The 24,667-nt window shown below is 39.8% G+C and overlaps 1 protein-coding gene across 2 annotated transcripts in view; it reads right to left on the reverse strand.

Annotated features, from left to right (window-relative positions):
- The window catches only part of PDK3 (pyruvate dehydrogenase kinase 3), a 54,822-nt gene that overhangs the window by 22,522 nt on the left and 7,633 nt on the right, over positions 1-24,667 (reverse strand). The window contains exons 1-3 of one of the 2 annotated variants that reach the window (XM_035542197.2): positions 22,565-22,704; positions 11,673-11,814; positions 798-869 (exon numbers count right to left, since the gene is read on the reverse strand). In XM_035542197.2, the coding sequence (XP_035398090.1) occupies positions 798-869; positions 11,673-11,814; positions 22,565-22,613 (263 nt within the window). In that variant the 5' untranslated portion in view covers positions 22,614-22,704. Of the gene's footprint in view, positions 1-797; positions 870-11,672; positions 11,815-22,564; positions 22,705-24,667 lie in introns of those variants that run through there. The other variant, XM_035542196.2, reaches the window with a different exon arrangement.

Below are 24,667 nucleotides of genomic sequence, written 5' to 3' on the forward strand. Positions count from 1 at the left end.
TTTATTCAGTTACATTAAACCAACCGGGTGAAGACAAAACACAATTTTTGCACAGCACAGGCAGTTTGTTGGACAGCAAGATGTTTTACAAAACACTTCCTTCCAACACTATCTGATCAGGTGGAATATTCAGAAGAAGCCCAAGTTTGAAAGACAAGCTACCTGAAGATAATTAATCAACAAAAAATAAATCTACAAGAAATAATCTTTTCAAACAAAGCTGACTGCTTTACAGTAGAAGCTAACTACAGAATGAATTGTATTTTTTCTTTAATCTCCGACGCATATGCATACTGCTGCACCACCTTTTCACTTGCATATGTTTTTGTGTGTTCTATGAACAAATTTCTAGAAAACATTCTGATGACATTCATATTATTTTGTTGATAAAGAAAATTAAATATTCCTTTCTTTTCAAAACATAACTAATATTATTCAATGAGGTGGCTGAATATCAATACCTGAAATCCATTAAAAACCTTTCAGATAATTAACAATGATACATCAAATTTCTCTCCGTATTCAACCTGTTAATATACATTACATACAACAGAGTACTGAGCTCAGTGAATAACGCTTATGTCTAAAACATCATGGAGGAAGCATTTCATGCTATTTCTTAGCCTATCAAGCTGCATAAATCTAGAATACACTGGTTAAAAGCACTTAGATTCCTGTATTCAGCTCCTGGTTACAATTTTGGCTTTCACTACATGAATTCTACATTACAAATAAGATCGCTATTATCCTATGGTTAAAAAAAATTAAAAACTGTCACAAAGAAATAGATTACTCACTCATCCAGAACATGAGGATCCTCAGGACTTTTATTTTCGTATTCTAAAAGCTCGAGGAAGCTCTGCATATACCTGAAACAACCAAAGAAGATAAAGAAAGAGTTAAAATACTTAAAAAAAATCAGAAGTAATTTAGGTTTAAGTCTTAAGGATACAACCTCATCTGAAATAACAGTAGCGTAGCACAGACATCTACAAAAGCTATAATGAGGAGCAACACTGTAACAAAGCAACTGCAATACAATACTTTTAAAACTCAAAATAATGTATCATGTTCACTTAAAAACTATCATTTATGTCCCTACAGTCCACAATTCAGGAAAATGAATCATAGCATTTAGTTCCAACATCCAACACAAACAAAATAACTACTGAGGCACCACACAGGCCCCAAAGAAGATTTAAGGGAAAGCACCAACCACTTAACATGAACATGGCCAGCCCGCTCTGTAGGAAACTCACCCAACACCAGTGTATAAACACCACTCACTACTCCACAACACTTGGCCTGAGGGCAAGGTTCCACTCCCTGAAGCAGGTACTCTAAGTAATACAGATGTAGCTTTACAGCTTAAAAAAATGCAGACCTGTTTCCTGGTCTGAATTACCCACATAAAAGGTAGGGCTTCAACATTACCAGAAGAAGGAGCTGTCACTCCTCTTCCCTTTTGTTCTCCCTTTGTTCCTGGCTAAGCACTGCCACTTATATTAGGGTAATGCTACTGCTAATCAGATGTTTGTGTAAACAACTGTAGCTTGCTGCAATGACAAAACAGTCAGTCAGACAGTTCTCTTTTATTGCTCCAGTACATGAAAACAACTCACAGAAAGGCCTGTCTAAAGCTAGCGTAAGAGAGAAAAGATGACCATAAAGCTCAATAAGTAGGCTACAAAACCTCACCCTATGCTTTCAAGTTGCAGCCGAGCTTAAGACAGCACTGCTGTCCAGGTGACTCCCTCCAGAGCCCTGTGCTGCTACCCCACCACCATTTCACTCCCAGCCATTGCATGACAGTGCAATTAGTATTCCCCCTTCCTTCTGGGAACTGCTTGGATTTAAATCTGGATCAGTAGCTGATCTTACCTCAGTTGGCAGACCGAAAACAACGGGTGCAGGGGGTGCGCATCGCTGAAAGCAGACAGCAGGCAGGTAGGCCTATTGGCTTCAGCAGCAGTGCACCCCCCTACCATGAAACCAGCATCCTACCTGCGAGTGCCCCGGTTTAGTCACAGTTTTAGGGCAACACTGATGGGGAGAGAAGTTATTCCAGAGTTATTTCAAAGTGAGCATCAGATTGTGATGCCAAGCATTAGAAAGAAAACCTAGTAAGAGCATAATGCAACTCCAATCCATTAGAAAGCTAGCTTCACCAACCTACAGAATATTGGGTATTCCAGGGGAAAAAAAAAGTTTTTAAAGGTCTTAACCATATTTTTATGGGAACAACATATTAGAAGCAACAGTATTTCTAAGCAAGCGAAAAGCTTAAGAAAAGTGGTAACAATTTGTTATGAAAGCTTTTACTAGTGACCTTAACATTCAAAGTTAGATATGAAGTGTAGCCAAAATGTTTTAAGTAATGCCAGGGTTGTCATTCTGTATCAGACGTGCTGGGGCCAAGGGAAGGGAACAACAGTTGCAACAGAAGTGATGAAGAGCAGTGATTTAAGACAGGGAACAGGCATCTGGCATTGGGCTGACCCCAGCCAACAGCCAAACACCCACACAGCTGCTTGCTCACTCTTCTTGCCTGATGCTGGTGCAAAACCAGAAGGAAGGTGAGAAGACTTACAGGTCAAGGTAATGACATTTTCATAGGAAAACAAAAGCTGCAAGTGCAAAGCAAGAAGAATTAATTCACTATTTCCCAGCAGCAGGCAGATGTCCAGCCACATCCCGGGATGCAGGGCCTCAGCATGCACAATGATTGCCTCCTCCTTTCTTTAAGCTTCTACTACTAAGGCCAATGGCATATTGTAATACTCAATGTCCCTTTGGACGTCTCAGATCAGCTGTGTCCCCTCCGCACGTCCCGCCCACCCCCAACCTACTCGCTGGGGTGGGAGACACGGCAGTGTGGGAAGTAAAAGACAGCCTTGTCATTGTACAAGCCCTGCTCAGCAATAACCAAAACACTGGTGTCATCAACACCGCTTCAGTCACAAATCCAAAGCACAGCACTATACAGGCCGCTGTGAGAAAGGTAACTCCATCCCAGCCAGACCCTGTACAGCAACAGGGCTGAGATCAGTTCTGTCAAGTGCTGAAAACTGAACATTACCCCACTGCCCCGCCAGAGCACAAGTAGTCTTTGAAAATCCACCTGTGGACGATGACTGTAGTCTCGCAGAAGTCTACACACAGAGGACAAGAAGTGCAACTAGAGTGACAAGGGACAGGAGCACCTTTCCTGTGAGGAGAGGCTGAGAGGGCTGAGACTGCTCAGCCTGGAGAAGAGGCGGCTCAGGGGGATCTCATCCCTGTCTGTAAGTGCCTGCAGGGAGGGTGCGAAGAGGACAGAGCCAGGCTTTTTTCAGTGGCGCCCAGTGCAAGGACAGGAGGCAATGGGCACAAACTGGAGCACATCAGGAAGAACTTCTGTACTGTGCAGGTGACATGCTGGGATCTTTAACAACTGCCTGGGCATCGCCCTGGGCAGCCTGCTCGGGCAGGGGTTGGAGCAGGTGACCTCCAGAGGTCCCTGCCAGCCTCAGCCAGTCTGTGAGTCTGGGATAAGGTTATCATGCAGAACAGTGTTAGGAAATGAGTTTGTCCATGGAAATCATATAAAACTTCTGGAACAGTCCAGGACTGCTTCGATTGAATTGATCTTAGCCTAGGCTACAGTAAGGATTTTTCCACAGAGTAATCTTTTCAACACGGTCGGTACAGTAACATTAGCTCCTGTCACATTGGATATTTTCAGCCTACTACGACCACCACAAATAACTACAGAAATCCCCCAAACAGTGAGTTACAAGTTCGGCAGGTAGCTGATGTGTCTAGCACTGCATTTTTTTAAAGCCTGTTCTTCTACAACACTAGAAGGAAAGTACCAGTTCAGAACCACCACCACAGCTGCTCCCACAAATTCAAGAAACTGTCTAGGATGGCTTTGGGGAACAGACAGTAACTTAGTGTAGCCAAAGCCCACTGAAGATGCATTCCTGAGAAGTGCAAGATCTAGCAGCTTGAAAGATACCGAACAGTACATAAGGTCCCTGCATAGGTAGAGCTATGTGGAGGACAGACAGGCAGGGGAAGAATTATCAGGACAGTCAGCTGGAAGAGGGACTGGGTTTCTGAGAGAGAATGAGTATTAATCTCCTTTGAGAATGCGTCCTCAAATGCACTCCCTTTTCATTCTCACTGGAGAAAAACAGCGTTACTTTCAGAGCTCTGCTGCTACATCTGTGAAACCTAACACAGAACAAATCTATAAGCACCCTCACTCCTTTGTTTTGAAGACATTTTCTTCAACATCATCTTCCTCATACAAACCAATGTCAGTCAAGTTAATCATGTGTAAAGGACGAAAAAAGATATAATGATTACAACTAGCAAAACACAGTATTAACCAGTAAAGTACCTCCAAAAGGAAAGACAGGGGAGTGTCAGACAGGGCAGTGAGGCAATTCAGGGCTTAGGTTCTACGCAGTGTATCAGAATTTCAGATCAGCTTCTGACTTCTCACTGAACCAGGCAATCTCATGCAGAAGGAATGTTTACGCCTATTCCTGTGTCCAATTTTCCTGTAGCTCTAATGAATATATGACCCTCCGCAAACAGGCTTTGTTACCTTTTTCAGTTTCCTTGACCGATGCTCAGAGTATACCTAAGTCATCCAACCCATGGTTGTCTCAAAGAGAAAACTGATTTCTGGAGTTTTTCTGGGTATACAGGGAAAAGGATATTCATGGGGCAGCCTTTTCTTGCCACTTTAGTTAGGAATGAAAAAAGCCACATATCTTGACCCAGTCAAGAAGACCACCACCGTCAGGCTGGAGTAGTTCCCTCATGCTCTGGGTTGTAACATATCAAACGAGAAAGCTAAGACTTTCCTTTGTAATTAAACATTTGCTATCTTAAATCTGTTTGTGTGGGGAAAAAAGGCAAAATATTTGATTCTACACTGAAAAGCAATCTACCCAGAAAATACCTGCCTGATTACTGTGAAGCAGTCTTCTTCTGTTCCTCAAACAAAGGTTGATCTCTTGGTACTCAATGACTGTGTCTCCATCAGCATCCAAATCTAAACCAGCAGTACGGTTTTGAAATGAATTCCCCAATAATCCTCCCTTAATCAACACTGCTTACATTTGCAAAGTGGTTTTGGCACTAGAAATCAGGTTCTTCTCAGAAGAAACTACACTAGGAGCTGCTGTGGATGAGCACCAAACGTGTGAAAGACAATACAGCCATCAAGACCTGAACAAATGAGCGGGACAAACTGCTGTGAAGCTTTCTAGCACAAGCAGAGCACAATACATGTTTCTCATGTTATACAAAGGTCCAAATGCTGTAGGCATCAGCAAGTTTGCCAACAACCACCCCTCCACTCCTTATCCTTTCAAGTCTTCTTCCTGGCTTGAAATTCTTTCCTTTTCTGCTTTAAATTATGTTGCCATCCTCCTTGTTTTGTGGAGGCCTGTATTTCTTCTCCTTGCCCTCTCCATTTTCCCCACACCTTCAGTATATGCTTTTTCATATTTTTCAACAATAGGTCTTTCTACCTCCCAGGAGCTGGGTTCCAACTCAGCTTTCCAAGGAAATCACAGAATCTTTGAAGTTGGAAGGGATCTCGAGATCTTCTAGTCCAACCCCTGTGCACAGTCAGCTAGAACAGACTGTTCTAGACTGTATGACTGGTTGAGTTTTGAGTAACTCCACAGATGTACCTTCCAGATCCTCTCTGGGCAACCTTTTTGTGGTGTTTGATCACCTTCACTGTGTAACAGGTTTTCTTCTTCTGTTCAGATGAAATTTCGTGGGCTTTAACTCGTGTCCATTGCCTCTTGTCCTGCCACTGGGAACTACTAAAAAGAGCCTGGATCCCTCGTCATCATTCTCTCCCATGAAGTATTTATACACACTGATATTATTCACCCCTCTGAGCCTTTTCTTCTCCAGACTGAACAGTCCAGACATCTTTCTGAGTATCTCCAAAGAGATACACAGTGCTCTCAGGCTCTTCCCGTATGAAAGATGCTTCAATAAATCTGTATCATCAGAGAGGTGACACCTTCTCTGGTGGCACAGTAAGTTAGAGAAGGTTATTTGGAAGCTACTGAGCCCTGCCATCATACAATATCCTGAACGCCCTGGTTCTGAAGATGCAGGATAATAACCACACTTAAGCAGCAACACAGCAGGTGCTTTTTACTAGAGAACTCTGACCAGAAATCTTGAACGTCAGCAATTCTGTGCTGATGCTGTGTGTAACACAGCAATGAATGTTTCTGGTACTGAATGTAGCTGGTACCTGATTTTTATGCTACTTGGATTTGATTGGCTGCTCACTACTACTAGTGTGCTATATTGAGATATGTACATTTTATTTGCTTATTGCCATGTTGGTCTTAAGACTGCTACCCCTGGAGTAGTCAAACTACTCCTGTGTTGAATGATCAACACTTCGAGCAGAGTAACAGGCAGGGCCAAGGCAAGTGTTTCTCTCCTCTAATGGGGCAAGTAATTGTGCAGAAAACTGTCTCAGTCAGAAAAAGACTAAAGCAGGTCTCAACCAGAAAAAAGCTGCCAAACATGGTCACCAGCCATCAGCAGAACCAGCAGACAGAACAGCTTCTGAGGTCATTATGCTGCAGGCTCAACACAGCACCACTGCGGAACTGGGAGTTTCTGAAACAAAGGAAAATTACACAAACAAAATGCTCTGAACTAAGTAAATTTATCAATATACTGAAGTGGTTTGACTTTAATCTCTGTGGTGATGGAGAAACTATGGAAATAGGCAATGCTATTCCTTTATATAGGGCTGGCAACAGTATTTAGATGTCTGATTCTGAAGTAAATTGGTATTACTTTAGAAAGCCAAGTTCATTAGCACAAGCACTGTATCCAGCAAGTTAGAGACACCAGTTCAGAAGAAAGGTTATTAACTTCAATTTGAAGTTACTCAAATGTCACCACTCTATTTCTTCCAAACCACAGAATAAATTAAGTTGGAAAAAACAACCTGAAGTTAAGCAAATCTAACCCACTATACAATGCTTATGGATTATACATCATCCAATCTGGGATGTTGTAATACCCTGTGTATTAGCCCAAGTTTCCAAATAAAAACTCAGAACTGCAAGTGCCGTACATTTTTTTTAGTTGCAATTTACAATTTTTCAAACTGCTTACATCCCTTCATTCCTTACTCCTCCCCAAACAGCCCCAAACTGAAGAACCTAAGAAGTAAAAATGTTTAAAAGGAAATTTATAGCCCTGATGAACTGTAATAAGTAACTCACAACACTATCTTAACCACCACCAATAGGACGGTTTACCTATCAGCGCAGAGCCAGCCATGCAGTATACTCCTATGTCAGTTAGCATGTGTAAAGTATGTCATTCCTTTTTCATACAATTCATCTATTTCCTTGAATTTTCTTTTGATTAGAACTGTAGGGGGAGATAAGGGTAATTGAAGGTGGTAACTACAGGATTTACCAAGCACTGGAAAGCAGAACTGTCCATGTTTTAAACAGTTCACATAAAATTACCAGCCAGCTAGAATAAAAGAGAAAAGTATTAGAATAATGGACACTTTGCTATACTATTAGTAAATTAATACAACAACACAGAACACAAATCTACAAAAACAATAAACGAAATAAGTGTCAGTTTTATTTTGCTACTTTCAGTGAGTCATCAAAAGCAGAAATCCAAGCCTATGCCCTTCAAATCTGTTGTCTTTCTGGTCCTTAATTCTTTAACACAATCCACCACAACTCACTAGGCAAGCTCCTTGTTTTCAAGCACTCTAACCTTGTTCTTTGGTTAATTGCCACAAGGTAGACTGAATTCTTGTTAGTCTGCCAAATGCAGTAATTCCAGAATGGTACATTTCATACATGAAATCACTGTAAATGCCCATTAATGCCAACTCCAAATTATAACTACCATTCCCACCCTCCCCAGCCTTTTAAAAAAAAAAAATAATGCAAGATGCCTTTACTTTTTCCCCACATGTATTTCAGTAAGATTTTCCTTTAGAATCTCTAACACCCAAGCACTGATAAAACACATTTCCATGGTAACACAAATTCATTAGCATAGTCTGAATATAAAAAAAATAGAGGAAAATAATTATTAATCCTCAAGCTAATGATTTCTATAATGTATCTTTTCAAGAAGATAAATAGAATTTTATATTTCTTTCCAGGAAAGTACTAGAGTATAGAAAAATCAGGGTTAATTAAAATAGGAATTACAGATATGACAGAGTAGCAGCTCGTTGTGACACCCTCACAGTTACTTTTGGTATTTTATAAGCCCTGACCTTATCCTTTGGCTTTATCATAACTATTTTCTCCACATCACATTAGTGATCATGTCCTTTATTAGGCAGTTCTGCCACACACTCCATACTCTGCATGTTCTATCTAAATTTTAGACAGAGTGTCCTCTCAAAGCTGACCTAAAAAAAGGCCCTCTTCTTTAGTAGTGGGAAGTTGGCCATTAATTTTGAATAACTAAAATAAGCTGCTGATCCCTACCATGCTGCTTGTTGATTTGTTATTTGGAATCACTCCACTTTGCAGCCAAAACACATTAAAAGCATTATCATTATTTTCATTCATTTTCTTCCTTCCCTTGCTAATTCATGCAAAACACATGTGCACGCAAAGTTATAAATTCTAACTGGGACTGGGATAATGCTTTAGCTTTGTGCAGATTGAAATTCAAAACTCTGTTTGTTTGTTCATAATTCACCGCGTGGGTAATGCCAGCTTGATTTGAAAATGAGTAGCCAAATAGAACAAAGGAAGGACAGCTGTCTTGCTTATCCTCATTGCCACATACATCAGGCTAAGAAATCCAGAACGGAGAAAGACAGACTGCACTTTTCCTGAGAGCAATCAAGCAATCAGTTGTAAAACTCCTGTTACACAGTGCAGACAAGGAGTGTGGTACAGGAAGCAAAGTGCCTACAGCAGGACCATGAAAATGGATTAGAAGACTGAAAGAACAGGGCTTGCCTGCAGCAGAGAGCGTATTCTCAGTAGTGTCAGGTTGAGACTGCTTCCCAAGGGACCTGTAAGAGACTGAAATTCATGCAATCCCGAATGTTACTGACTAGCTGGAAAGAAGATTGACAGGAAAGAATCCATGCTGTACAGTAGGTGGGGCTAATTTATTTTCTTACTCCACCAAACCTAAATTCCATCTATAGCCACCTTACACTAGTTTAAAAGAATAATAAAACCTACTACAAGGATTAGGAGCCTTTTGAATTATTTGGCAGGCTGACGTTAAGGATACAATAGAAACTTGCATTTTAAAGCTCCAGCTAATTTGGTGTCTTGTCATAAACACATTAAAACCATAAGGCTCTATTGTAATTGTGATTTATTTATACTACCACATTATGTTGGTGACTGGAGAGAAAACTATCAGCCTACAGCCGAGATATTGCACATCACTGTCACGCAAAAGGTATGATTTAGACAAGCATATTACAGTCATATATTCCAAAGAGCTCCAGAATTATTTAATTAAGCCCTATCTACTTACAAGAAATCAGCAATTAAACAGATTACAGTGAATAATGTATTACAAAATGTATTTGCTCACTTGTGGCAAACATACCTTTTTTTTTGGCTTGCATATTAACAAACAGTCAGGCTTTCTAAACCTACGACATACTAAAAATAGAGGATTGTAAAATCTGATCTTAAGAAGTCTAAGTACAAAGTAAGTGCATCAAGAGGAGATTTCTCAATTTTAGAAGTTCACATAGCAGCTGAACAGCTGAATTCATATTTTACATAAGATTCAGTGATCTCTCTCTAGGTGTGTCTAAGGCTTAGGTTAAAACGTATGTTTCAAAACTGCCTAATATTTTTGGTCACTCAAACCTAAGCTTAGGTTATTTATTTTTTAAGACCTAACTTATAGATTATATTTTGCCCAAGATTCCTAACTGGTATGTTAACAGGCCTTTTAATCTACAGGTAAACATTAAAAAAAAATCTAAACTCCAAGCAGAAAAATAGGAAATAAACTCTTCAAAGTCCACATCTATAATCAGAAAAGCAACATTCTACAATTACCTTAGTAATTCTGATATAAAATCCCTAATGTACTCTCACATAATCTTAACGAAGATATTCCTTTCCACAAAAGCTGTTATTTAAGTGAGGATCAAAATCAGAGGAACACACTGAGTCAGATATCTATTTGAAGCTGTTCATCACATTAACTCTGATTGTCTTTTGGCCCATTTAACAGAAAACTATCACTCTACAGCTGAGCTATTGTGCATCATTGTCACACAAAAGGTATGATTTAGACCGTCATGTATTCCAAAGAGCTCCAGATTTAATTAAGCCCTACCTACTGTAGCCATAATCTTACTTGAAGTCCTCAAAGAGCTAACCAAAAATTCTGAAGTGTTCACCCACTCTAAACACCTATTGCCGGACCTTTGCCAGACCTGCACGAGCAGGGTGGAAGCATATGCCATAGAACACATTTTTGGACTAGAAGAATTATACTCTACAGTCAAAGAAAAATTATTTCCTTTTCTGTGTTCATCTGTCTGGATTCCACTAAGACAGCTTCACAAGTAATCTAGATCAGAAAAGCCTGAAAGGCCCAGATATTATCCATTCTGTTCTACTTAGTATAACAGCTTCTGGTAGCATCGAATAGATACAAACCTTCAGTCCCTGCAAGCTGCCACTTAGCCACAAAGTAATTGCTACTGTGGGGCTCCACAGCATTTACATTTATTTGAAGCACTTAATCGCTATGTTTGAAGTAGTCATCAAGACAGCTAATGTTACCTCTCGCAGGCAAACACATTTAAATCAAATTATACAATAACACATATCCTACTTTACAGTTTCTAAGTCTGAAGTTTGGTAAATATGAGACCAAGCCCAGCAGTCAATATACAGCCAATGCAGAGTTTCTTGGCTCAAGGGCTATGACTGAAACTCACAAAATCCAACATGAATTGCAACTCGTGTACCTAGTAGATAAGCTGCTATTCACAAAGGAAAGTTTGCTGTATTTTTACAGAAATTCTTCAAATCAAGTATTTGTAGGGAAAGAAACAATCAATACCCTATGAACAACATTTTTTTAGCGCTTAATACATACAAGGCAGTAGTCTCCAAAACATACCGAATGTGCAAGTAGACTAGAAATGAATTACTGTGGAGAAGATGGTAGCATTTAGCATCAGTCCGGTTAAAAACTACTTAAGTATAATGCATAATTATTAATAAGAGAATGTTACTTATTGGATAACAACAGAATTTTATCCTGTTCCATAATTTCCACTGAACACCAGTTTTTATTGTTAAAAACTTATTAATGAGAAGAACATGCGAAGTTTAATTTTGTTTTCCATATTTTCGACAAAAGAAAATTAATAGGAAAGAACAAGCTATTTTAAGTCTTGGGTGTAATACAGTAAGAAGTTTTTTAAAAGATAGCTTTTTAGAGTTATCAATTGATTCTAATTACCTGGGAGACAACTTTGTTTTTATTCAAAATACTAACTTACAAATTCTTATCTCCAAGACCCATACAAGAGTACTTAACATATGACAGAAGAAAAAAAAATCACAAGTAAAGCACCACATAGTGTCAGTTTTACACTAATTTCTCAATCTACTTTAAAAAAAACAACTTACCAACTCTGCACTAGCCCAACTGAAGGCCTGTTAAGTAAGTTATCAGGCAACAAATTGACTTCTCTCATGGTGTTAGCTAGCCGCACAGGAAGTTCTTTCCGCAGAAACATGTACGAAGTCTTCTCACATGCATTGTCACGACCTGTTACAGGGAACAAAAAACAAACATACAGCTGTCACAGCAAATTTTAGACTTGATAGTGCCAGAAGATTAAAAAGTCACTTGGTAATAAAAAGTTTAAAATCAACTTTTTTTTCAGTACCCACCTTCCCTTCCCCTCTCACTCCCAACATATATTTGTGTGTGCTTATTTCTTTGGTACAATGGAAGGCACTTTTACCTTCCTAGAGCTTACCCCCCTTTTATCTGCCAAAGACATTCTCATTTTAAATGCTCAGTTTCTGACTGTCTCAATCTGATTTTTGCTCATTCATGTGCTTAGACTTCATCCTCACCAGCACCTCGCACACATATCAAGGTACAGATAACTTTCTGAGAAAAACAGAAAGGTCTGTTACTGCCCCCGATTGAGTTTGATCCCCTTAGATTGCTTTTTATGTCCTCTCCGGTTCACATCTACAATATCAGCCACCTCCCAACACTCTCACATGAAAAACTTCAGATTTGAGTTTCTCCTTATTCTTTCAGAGGTCTCAGAAACGCATTGGTTTTGCGAGAAATGGTTTTAAGATGAGAGGCATCAAGAGATAGCTCTTCTTTCCATTTACTAGCTTTTTCTTTGTGTCTACTCTGAAGTTTAGAGACACAGAAAATAATAGCAAGACAAAACTTGAGCAGCTGAAAGCATCCCAGTTAAAAAAGACTTACAGATACTCATTTATTATTCTATACAGGACTCCTTGGGCCTCAGAATTTTCATGTATACTGCTACAGCAAATTGCAACATAACACAAACCTTTCTAATCCCTTTCACAGAAAAATTACAGTACTTCTATTTTTATTATTTAAAAAAAAAGAAGCATTTGCCTTTTAGACTGCTTAAATATACAAAACTAACTTCTGCAGTTCTGAGCCCTGAAAGAGCATTAAATATCTAAGCTCTGAAAAAACATTAAATAATGATAAACATGAGTCAGCACAGTGTGTTCTGGCAGCCAAAAGGGCCAGCCGTACCCCAGATGCATCAGGCACTGCATGGCTAGCTGGTCAAGGGAAGTGATCATTTCTGCTCTGTGCTGGTGCGGCCTCACCCTGAGCACTGTGTGCAGTTTGGGGCACCACAGTATAAAAAGGACATAAAACTACCAGAGTGTCCAAAGGAAGGACACAAAGATGGTGAAGGGTCCGGAGGGCAAGACGTATGATGAGTGGCTGAGGCCCCTTGGTTTGTCCAGCCCAGAGCAGAGCAGGCCGAGGGGAGGCCTCATGGTGGCCTGCAGCTCCCTCACGAGGGGAGCGGAGGGGCAGGCGCTGAGCTCTGCTCTCTGGGGACAGCCACAGGACCCGAGGGAACGGCACGGAGCTGGGACAGGGGAGGGTCAGGCTGGGTGTTAGGGAAAGGGTCTGCACCCAGAGGGTGGTCGGGCACTGGGACAGGCTCCCCAGGGCAGTGGTCACAGCCCTGAGCCTGATGGAGCTCAAGGAGCGTTTGGACAACGCTCTCAGACATAGGGTTTAATTTTTGGGTGGTGTGGCGTAGAACCAGGAGTTGGGTTCCATGATCCTTGTGGGTCCATTTCTACTCAGGATATTCTGCAGCTCTATGATCTTAAGAGCATTAGATACAATAGTTACAGCATTAGAGCAACATTACTAAACTACGCACACCACAAGCTATATCAGATAGCAAAATGCTATACATTTTTATCAGTGCCTTACAGCATAAAGGGTAATAGCATCATCCTAGCTCTTGTCCTATAAATAAGGATCATCTAATACCGAATACTTGATATTAGTTGGAAGTAAGACTGTAAAAATACTAGCTTTTATCAGTATGACTTCCATAGAAAAGTGAGCTTTTAAGAAACACATGCACATATAATGGAGGGCAAGGAATAAAAACAAAGCAGCAAAAGAGAATGGCAACAGCTGGCTGGTATTTCACATCACAAGCTTCTCAGACCTGCTAAGTACTTCAACATTTCAGCAGCACATTGGAAGACCAACAAAATGGTCATCCCTCCTAGGACTAGGCTACAAGGAGCTCACCAGACAGCTGCAAGTGAAGTGCCCTGCTCATAGTCTTGAAAAGCTGCAGCTGAGAATCTTTGACTTTAATTTTTAAGAGATTATTATCCAGCACAATGTATTGAAAATAAGAAAACCCCCCTTCAGAAATCAAACAAAAGGGAACCAAAATATACTACTACTATGCTGTGGACCGACTTGGAACAATGGTAATTCTCTGGAGCTACCCTACAGAAACCAGAAGACTGACACGACTGACAGTATTCTTCTGCTAAATCAGTCACTGGAGATAACTATAAACCTGTATTTGAAAACATGAGATGTTAAGATTCTTGCCCAGATAGTTCAGATGGAAGATCAGGCCTGACTTAACATATTTTGTACCTCGTAGCTTTTTATAAGATAGGGACATTCTCACCAAAACCAATTTCTGAAGAGTCCAGGTAAATTAAAAAACAAACAACAAAACAAAAGTTTTACTTGTAATGAACAGCCAATATTCTGCTTTCATCCACAAAGACAGTAAATGTCTTTTGTGATCATAACCAGTGCAACCACCTGCAAAATTTGAGTGAAGACATAACACAAGAGCTATAAATTATGTTCAAGCAAACCAGAAAGTGTTAAAAGCACTGCTAGGCACATAATCACTAAGACTTGCAATTTGGAAGACTCGAGTACAATGAAACTGGCACAATCAATGTGATACTTTTTAAGACAGTCCCATTATAATCAGCTGAACAGCAGAGACTTCTTCGCATAGGTAACATGCATTGATGGATTAGTTCCCAGTCAAACCACGTAACACAAGCTTGGGGGGAACAGGCAGGCAGGGTTAGGGTTTCCCTTTTTTCTTGCTCATCTACGTATCCCCGATCAGTGGATCATTACATTCTATTGGTATCAGCAGTTCTGCTAACTGGTCTTCCAGCAAACATTTGCTCCTGGTTTACTTATTTTGTAATTGAAGAGGTGAAAATGCAAAACACATCCTGACAAAATTAGAAGAAATGCAACATCACGTTGCTGCTTTCTTGAGGCACTGTAATGAATTCAGAGTTCACACCTTCACTGACATTTGACACTGCACCACCCACGACAGAGGAGGCAGCCACTTGTTTGTTCACAACTCATCTGATGTTGCAAGTCTTCAGGAAGACTGGCCAGACAACAGGAGAGATGTCTTTGACTAGCTCACCCTACACCTTCTGGGCTGCAAAAAAACTCTGGAACAAAGACAATGACTGTTCTGCTTCTTTACAAGAGTGCCTGACAAGAAAGTTTGGTTGTTTTATAGGCAAGAAAAAGCAAAAGGAGTGAAATGCAGCCCTGAGAATGAGGAAAAAGTGAACAAGAATGCACAGCCTGTGGCAGCCTGTGAAAGGGCACGGAGGCCCTCCAAGGACACAGTCCCTGAGTTTGTGCAAGGAAGGCAACAAAAGCTGCTGGAGTGGAAAGCAAGACTGGCAGAAAAGACCAATGTCCTGTTCTCCTATAAGCAAGGGCACATCTCTATTTCATCCGTCTCACCCCAGCAGTTCCAAACTGTCTCTTTGCAGAGAGTTGCCTTGCTGTGTTCAAGTGCAGAGCATTTTGGGGTCCCTTTGCATGGTCACTTGAGGTAAAGGAAAGGAAGTGCTATTTCCAGACTAACTTGAAGCCTTGTTTCACCATAGCCTCAGTACATTGTTTTGTGATAGGTGGTTAGAATGTCTGCTTAGCTGCACGTGCTTTATCTGAGACTCCATGGCATTGCTTCAGCTTCTAGCATAAGGTCAGTTATCTGCTTGCCAAACAGCATGTGCATGGCAGAGAGAATGACTATTTGCTTAGATCAGCAATAATTGGATACCCTTCAGCTTTTGAAACAGAAAACATACGTGTCCTAATGGTTGCTCCTTGGCTGCTGCTCCTTACAGCAGTTCCTGTAATACTACATTTTCCTGTAATAGTAGATGTGTCAAAGAGGGACAACCTATTAAGTGCAAAAAAAATAAACCTGAGTCTATATTATTTCCTTAATATAATTTATCATATGCAAGTTCTAAAGTTTTCCTAGAAACAGTGTTCAACCAAGTTGTAAACCCATTTCTACAGGCTTAAACTACAATCAGATATATATATATATATATATATATATATATATATATATATATATATATTCATAAGCTGGCTTTACTTTTGCTTTGTTAGATCCTTTTTCAAAATACAGTGTTCTTTCTTGATTTTGTTATCATTCCAGCTAGGTCTGCACGTTGCCAGAAACAAACTTTCAGCTTAAACACCACAGCCTGCATCCAGTTTCAATCCATTAGTTTCAATTCAACACAATTTGAAGCCACGCTCAAGGTTAAGGGCAAAATAGAACTTGTGAATAACTTCACCTTGATTTATACACCACAGCCCCCAACAAGTTACTCAATAATAGACAGATATCACTAAGTCATGACCTGCTTACCTTTGTATGAATTCACACATAAAGAATACAGTAATCCTATGCCCTAGTGTACTAGGGACTAGGCATCAAGGATTGCAATTAGCTTTATTTCCAAAACAAGGGGTGCTGTGTCAGAGAGCTGTTTAATTATGGTGCACTAAGGAGCAATGGTAGCAGCAGACTCCAAGACAGAATGTAATGATATGGAAGCACAGTGCTAGCGTGGCAGTATAATATGCTATGAATACAGCTTTTGTTATCACCTACTAATAGAAGGCCCGCTGCTTTTATTTTGTAAAGCAATATGGTGCAAATACAGCTTTTCGCTATCTTATTAAATTATATGAAATTACCATTCATTTCTAACTCTGAGGAGTCATGGATTTTTGCCCATAGATCACCAAATCACTGAACTGTAGGAAATAAAAATGCAGAAGAGTAAGGACTGAGATGCTCTGTATTTAAGTCCTAGTGATTGAGGTTCTTTTTTTGTCTTGCTCCCTTCATGTTTTTCACCCACATTTGTCTGAGTAAAATGAGTATGTTTAAATTAAAAACAGCTTACCTACCAAAGACTTGTTTAAAGTTTTAGACTGAACATTCTCTGAATGATGGATTGGCTTCCATTAAAATATTATACCTTAATTATGGATTTCTGTGCAACTTTTATGTTCACAGCAAGCCTGAGTAGTTTGAATTAAGGCCAGGTTAACATTTCATCCTTAAGAATGTTTCAATATCAATGCATATTAACTTTCTTTAAACGAAGACTCAGTAATGACAGTTGTATATGCTTCTGCTTGGTAGTCAAATAATTGAATTTAGATTTCAAGCACTAGTAGCAAAGGAGCACAACAAAAACTTGTTTGTTCAACTTGTAGTTTTAATGCCTAAAAGTAAAACATTGGAGGGGATTTGAAAGCATTTTTCCCCCTTTTTTTTTTTTAAAGACTTTAAAGCAGAATTTTAAAGGAAATGTGTTGGAGTGGTATTTCAAGAAAATGAAAATTCTCTACAAGTCAGGCATTATGGAAGATATTAATTTCAAGACTAAAAGCTAAGAAGTTATTTCCTTAAATTGAGAGCAGCATAAGTTTCCAATATTAGCACCTAATTTGTGGTTCAGCCCCCACATTAATATACCCGTGAATTAAAGCAAGAGCTTGAATTTCCCAATGTCACATACAGGATATTAGAAAAACTGGAAAAGAGAGAAAACCCAAGATGCCACAGCACCTGGAAGTCTTGGATCCTCTACAGCTAAACAGAAAGTTTGAATCCAGTTTATTTAATCAACTTTTTCTAGCTACACTTATACTGGCAATGTTTCAGTAAAGCACTCTACCTATCACCCTCTGGTATCTAGTTACTTGTGAGAATACAGAAGCCCAGACAAAGTCACCAGATCCTTTCTTTGCATATTTTAGCTAGTCCTGAATATATTAATGGAAAAAATAAAAATGAAGGATAAAAACTTTTGCGAGTATAGAAATCCATCAGCAATAACTGTTTTTCCTCTCAAACTGTTGAGCAGTTAAAGATTATAATGCCATTTCTAAGGTACCTAAGCTGTCAGATAGCTAAGATTCTGCATTAGGAAAATAAAAATCTTTCAGAACAGTGCATCGGAATTGCAATTATTTCAGTTTTTACAAGTTCTACATTGATTTTTGTGAAGACAAAAACTCTGCCAAGTTTCCACTGAAGAATTAAGCAATATTCTGCTTTGTTAACGCTCTTGTGAACAATGATGGACAGATATATTCGAAGTATTGCAAATTTGAATCATTCATTAGTAAGTATGCAAGTAATTTCTGGAATCCATTATACTTCATCAAAACTCCTTCTGACTTGAAGGAATTAGCTTGAACTTGATAATCGATGCTCAATACAAGCAAAACAGCAAAAAAGGACATTAAAGTGTACAGCATCAGTTTTATTTCATACATATACGTTATACACCCAGACACACAAAGCAAACTAGATTTCTCTGCCTTCTTGATAATGCACACCACACATAAAACTGAAATTATTTACAAGTGTGCTTTTTAAAAAATAAGGATAGAAGTATTATAAACCTCTAGTCAAAGTAAAACACTTCTGCACAGCGGCATGATGAAAGGACAAGATGACATCACTTGATATATGGGATTCACAATTTTATGCACGTGCTCAATGTTTATTTTCCACTGTTTGTGAATACAGTGGTACTTCATTTCAATTGAATAATACTTCAGCCTCGGTGCTCTAATTGGGGAAAAAATGTGCAGGTCAAGTTCTTAAAGCAGGCACTGAAAAAGGTTTCCTTCAATGAGAAGTATCTCATGAACTTAAATGTTTATTAACATAAAATATAACTCTACAGAATACCTCTTGCTATAGGCCTATGCTGCTGTAGGGAACATCGCAGCCCAGCTCAGCTCTTCATGGTAGAAAAACACTTACTAGGGATTATTTTCTAAGGGGCAGACTTTAGTTCAAATTCAGGAGTCTAGATTATCTCTAGGTTTTTACCATTCTTCATGAAAGTTACACTTTCAATCTGATTAAGAAACTCCCAGATCATGCCTACGGTGCTTACAACTTAGCTGAGAATTTGCCCAAAGAGGGTGAAGGAAAAGCACACACAAAAATAACCCACTCTGTTCAACACTGGTAATACTAAACTGGAAGATTACACATAAAAAGAAGGTAGAAACAGGTAGAAAATGAGAACTCTGAAGCATGCCAGAGTTAGTAAAAATGAAGTAGAGACTGCGTAGATTAAGCTACATATCAGAAGTTACTCTGACAGAAAAGATAGCATTAAACATTTAGTTGTGGAAGAAGTCATCTTCAAAGGATTACTTTTACATGCACAGCGAGTGCAAAAAACTAAAAGTTATGCCAAGTGTCACCAAGGGAGGCCTTTAAAAAGATGTTTAATTTAAAAAAAGGCTGTTTAATAAGGGCTGCATCATCCCGAATGTTCTGAAGCTCTCACCTGTCTGGACTAGTCACCCACACTATACTAAAGTCATACAGGAAAGCATGCTCATGGCCTCCCCTCTGACACCTTCAAATCTGCAATGAACTGATCGTGACGCCAGCCCTGAGGCTCTTGTACTAGTTGGTGTAACTCAGAACAGATACAGCCTTCAGCATAGGGCAAAAGAGAAGATATATCATCCAAACAGGGAGGTAAGCAGTGTCCAGATCTCCTGGACTTGACATGAAACTACGGTCAGTGAACAACATTCAATGAACATCCTTCCATGGTAGAAACAAGCCAGGCATGCTTTATAACGATGCAGAGGGAATGGTACCTCCACAATGCTGCATTTGGAGCAGTCAGCAACCACTACAGACAAAAAGAGATGGTAAAAATGATGGTACATTTGATTTTGCAATGAAGTATGACATCTGAAGAACTGATTTGATTAGAACCGATTTGATTACCCTTGCAACTTCAGATTCAGTTGAGAATACAGGTAAACTTACCTAAATAAAACAGTAAGACATTAACATTTCATGAGAAGGTCACCCAAAAGGTGGCATCTAACATTAAAATCCTTTTTCTTACATGTGAAAGAGTGTTCCTCCAAAACACTTTCACCAAAAACAAACCACACCATTAATGAATGAGATGGGTATCAGAGGGGGCAAAAAAAAAAGAAAAGAAAACACAAAGCAAACATGCTCTATCAGAGTTACACGGGCCATAACAGCAGGCTTGAATGCATTAAAGTCTTCCAAATGCAATACCATCAGATGGATAAAGATTAAGAGTGGAACGTTTGAGGGGGTATATGTCAACATTATCACCAGGAAACCTTCAATCTGAGGGAAATTCAGGAAGCACAGTTGTGTTTCCAGAGAGGTTTCTCTACTAATCTTTCTATTTAACCCTCACTGGGATTTAACTCTACTTTGAACACTCACTATTCTCTTTCCTGTCTTCTCATCTTTTTTTCACCCATAGTGCTAAGAAATGGGAACAAATACAGCATTGATAACAAGCACCACTCAGGCTCTAGGGATCATATGCCTGTAGTGGGTAGGGAAAAAAATATATACATCTTTTTCAATTGGAAGGAATGAACTTTCATGACAGTGCTCTCTCTGAAGCAGGGTCTTTTCAGTTCCTTCAATTGTACAGATAGAGTTAGACAACTGTTGCAAAGCTGGATCTAGTAAAAAAAACATTTGTTCCAGATCCTGCAACAGGAGGCACAAACAACACAGAGACTATTCACACACATGCAGCAGATGCAAATTCAATTCTGACAAATTCTACAAACTGCCAGCAAAATACCGTGCTGACCAAGATTCAGATCACAAAAGGATTAGTCACATATAGAAAGCTACAGAAGAGGGCGCATACACATCTCGATTTCACCCCAGAAGAATGCAGAAACTCAGCAAGAGACCATGAAGTCGTGTCCCTCCAGAACATTACCAAATGCTCGGTTCGGCTGCCAGATTCCCCCATTCATGACACACCCACGTGAGAGCAAACTACAGGAGCACGGACGGTGATCAAAGTCACCTGCTTCATAAGCCTAACATGGCTGCCAAGTCCCTACCAGGTACTGGACTGCCCGGCTCATATCATAAAAGTAGCAGTAGTTTCTGAGTATTGGCACTTACCTGACAGAGGAGACAGGAGCAGGATAAATTAAGTGCTTTTTCATCTCTTCACTGCACCTAGAAGTCTAGTTATCTCCACTGGCTGTTTATTTGACACTGAGCTGAAGCATCAGACACCACACCACAGTAAGGCTCTAAAGCAGGAAAGTCCCACCCGCTGTATGCCAGGGAGGACAGGCTCCATTCAAAAGCCATAAAACAAGATCAGAAGCCTTTCACCTCCTATCCCTGTGAAACTACTTTTGGTTCTTTCCTAGGGCAAAACTAAAGGAAAACAGGAAGGAAAGTGATCAACCACATCTATCCTCTTCTGTTAGGCTTCCAGAGTATTTTTAGCTCCTGTATAGACAAACAAAACAAGTGAAACGGAGGGACAGAGAAATCTTCAAAAGAAGATGCAGTAAGATCAAGGCATCAGAGCAGACTGAGCAAAGGCTAAAATTAAGATCTTGCTGCTGAAACTAGTAAAATAGAGCTAAACAAGGATCTATGATTTCCACTGATTATACACCATTTCAGAAGCATGGACTATATATTAAAGGTAAACAAACTATGCTTGCATAGCACTAACAGATGTGGCTAAAAAAATAAAAACACCACCACCCAGTACTTCAAAATCATTCCTATTCCCAAACAGGAATAGAGACTTTCCGCGCCATCTCTAGGGATTTATCTCACCAACCACTAAAAACATCAATCCCACAAAAAGCACACAGGGTTTGTTTGCTTGGTTTAAGAGAGGGCTTTGCAAGATGTAATAAGGATGATGAAGCAAGAGGAAAAGGCGCACACACGCCATAATCGGAAATGCTGACTCTTGCTGACACTCACTCCCTACCACAGGCTGCCCCTAAGAAAGCTGTTTGTTTGAACTGGATTCCCTATTTCCTAAAATATTTACGTTCGTAGATGAGAGGTTAGTTGTTAACGCCGTATGACCACTGAATTGTGCCCTGTGGCATTTCAGTGCTAAGCACACTCACTGCACCCAACCTAACAAGCACACATGCCGGTTAGCTTTTGAGTTAAGCTTTCTAGCAGTCATGCGTCACATCATATGGACGATTTACCAGAGCTGGTGTACAGAAATAGCCGAGTTTAATAACGCATTTCTGATTTAGGCAATCTGACTAACAACAGATTCAAGCACTCTGACTGCCAGGCCAGCTGTAGCACTTTCCATTCCAAAGGAAGATTTCAGGGAGCTGCTCACTAAAGAGAACACATTAGACTTTATTTCTCTATCTAGATGATCATCCCAAATCCTCTTCATGAGTCAGAGGTCTAGACTTCAACTTAAGAAGTTTAAAATTAAATATCATAATTACTGTTCAATTTGCACACAGAAAAAAATATACTCGTCTCCACTTACTTAAAAAATCTCTGAAGCATCAGCTTGTTTACCCGTATGTGTATCGATTGCTATGGTCATACAGATGAGTACCACGGGTGCTAAGTCAGTTCAGATTTTCACTTTAACACAAGTTAAGTACAAAATATTTAACCTCACATGGTTGTCATCAGTGTGTCTGAACAGCTCAACACAGAAGCCGCCACCGGATCCATTACGACATTAGCTGCGTGCTAGGATGTGCCCCTTGCCAACCCCAGTAAGCAGGCTGCAAGCGAACGGTCCTTCACGTGGAATTGGTTTTGTTGGAAAGAAGCTTAACTCACTGCTGAACAGGAACAGACGACGGAATGAAGGGTCAGGTGAACGATACATCGCCGCTCTGTCAAAGTCTTAGTCAAACTGCACTTACTCAGAGCCACAGCCTTCACTTCACAGGAGGGATTTGAGGGAAGATGTTTATCTCTGAAGAGGAACAGATCATCAGAAAACCACTCACAACAGCTGTAAGCCAGCACCAGTTATTATATAAAACACCACAAATTAACAGAGATACATACATGTTTTAAAATAAACTTCCCCGATCTAAAAATATGTAGCTGCTCACCGTTCAATTCTAATGAAATAAGTATTTTAAAGCACTTGCCAAGAGAGAAAATAGTAGTCAAGTAATCCATAAAGTTTAATGCAAAGGTGCTCAAACAATTACCTACAGGCTGCTGGGTTTTTTTGTTTGTTTGTTTTTTAGAAGAATTCACATACGCCCAAGGCTGTCTGTCCTCAGGGCAATTTGGGAGTAGGCTGGAAGTCAGGTGAACCATTTAACAGACACGCTCTCTTGCCTATTTCACAGGCACTACCCACAATACACGAGAGGCAAAGAACCAAAATGGTCTTAGGAGAAACCATGGTCCCTGCCTGATTCCTGAGCCTTGAGCTACCCACACAACCCGAAGACTCCCTAACCAGCAGCCTCTTAGAGAAAGTGGCTTTTCAGAGAGCATCAGCTCCTCTTCCAGTAACACCCCTAAGACACAAACAGGGAGTAGCCCCGGAGAAAGACAGAGGTGCAGCACAACTTGCGTCTACACTGGGAAGAGGCTCCACAGCTTTTAAATAGGAGACACTGGACAAGACAAACGCTGCATTTTGTTCCGGTGAGACCCACGATTTTCACAGAATCACTGAGGTTGGAAGAGACCTCTACGATCACCTAGTCCAACCTTTAACGTAGCACTGCCAAGTCCACCATTAAAGCACGTCACCGAGCTCTACATCTACGTGTTGTTTGAATACCTCCAGGGATGGTGACTCAACCACTTCCCTGGGCAGCCTGTTCCAGTGACGCACCACCTGGTCAGGGAAGAAATGTCTCCTAATACCCAACCTAAACCTCCCCCGGAGCAGCTTGAGGCCATTTCCCCTCGTCTTATTACTTGGTGCTTGGGAGAAGAGCCCACTCCCCATCTCACTAATGCCTCCTTTAAGGTAATTGGTTTTTTAAAACTTTTAATGTAGAGGAGGCTTAAAACACCAAGCCAAAGATACTTTATTCTGTTTTTTGCTCTTCCATTAGATTTGATTACAATAAACTGATTATGGAAAGGACTGATTTTGTACCATTGAGCTTATAATCACTTCTGCCTCCCACAAAAACATATTTCACACTGTAGGCCATAGCTGGGTATTCCACAGTTTTAACAGCCTCCCTAAGCTCTCAATTTTGAGAACTTACTGCCAAACCCTTAGGGGAAATGTCCATAATTCCCATTAACTGTTTCAGAAAAATATTAAATGTTTCAGAAAAATACAAATCTCTGCATTATTCTTCAGTCCCAGTCAAGATGCCAAAGGGAAAGTTACTCTAAATCACCAGCATAAATAAAATTATAGTTTATGAGCAAAGACACACAGTTAACACCAATTACATAAAAATACCACTGATAACACATGGTGTAATCTCCCTTCAGTCTCAGTGAGGTTAACAAAGCTGTTATCCGTCTTGTTACAAAATGCTCTCAATGCTCTACAAAACATGTTGCAAAAAGATTAGAAGACTCATCCTTGCCACCACTACTTACCAAATCAATGTATTTACCCAGTCTACACTTCTTTTTTTAAATGCTTGAGAAAGGAATAGAACAAAGTAACAGCAGTTAGCAGGTAAAAGAAAAATAACAAAACATTATTCTATATTTTTTAACCTTTCCTCTTTCTCTATTTGCACAGTCTTAAGCCTAATCTTGGAAAATAAAAACCACAAAAATTTGCACAAGTGTATGACATCAAAGAATTAAATCAGTGAAGGTATTTACAATACTGTTATTTATTTTACACTGACTGCAAACTAATGTGCTAGAGTTACACGTGTACACAGTAAGCGTGGCCTCCACCCAGGGAAAAGAATAATTTAAACAGGTCAAAGCAAC

This window comes from Cygnus atratus, chromosome 1 (assembly GCF_013377495.2).
Source record: "Cygnus atratus isolate AKBS03 ecotype Queensland, Australia chromosome 1, CAtr_DNAZoo_HiC_assembly, whole genome shotgun sequence".
In the NCBI taxonomy this organism is placed as follows: domain Eukaryota; kingdom Metazoa; phylum Chordata; class Aves; order Anseriformes; family Anatidae; genus Cygnus; species Cygnus atratus.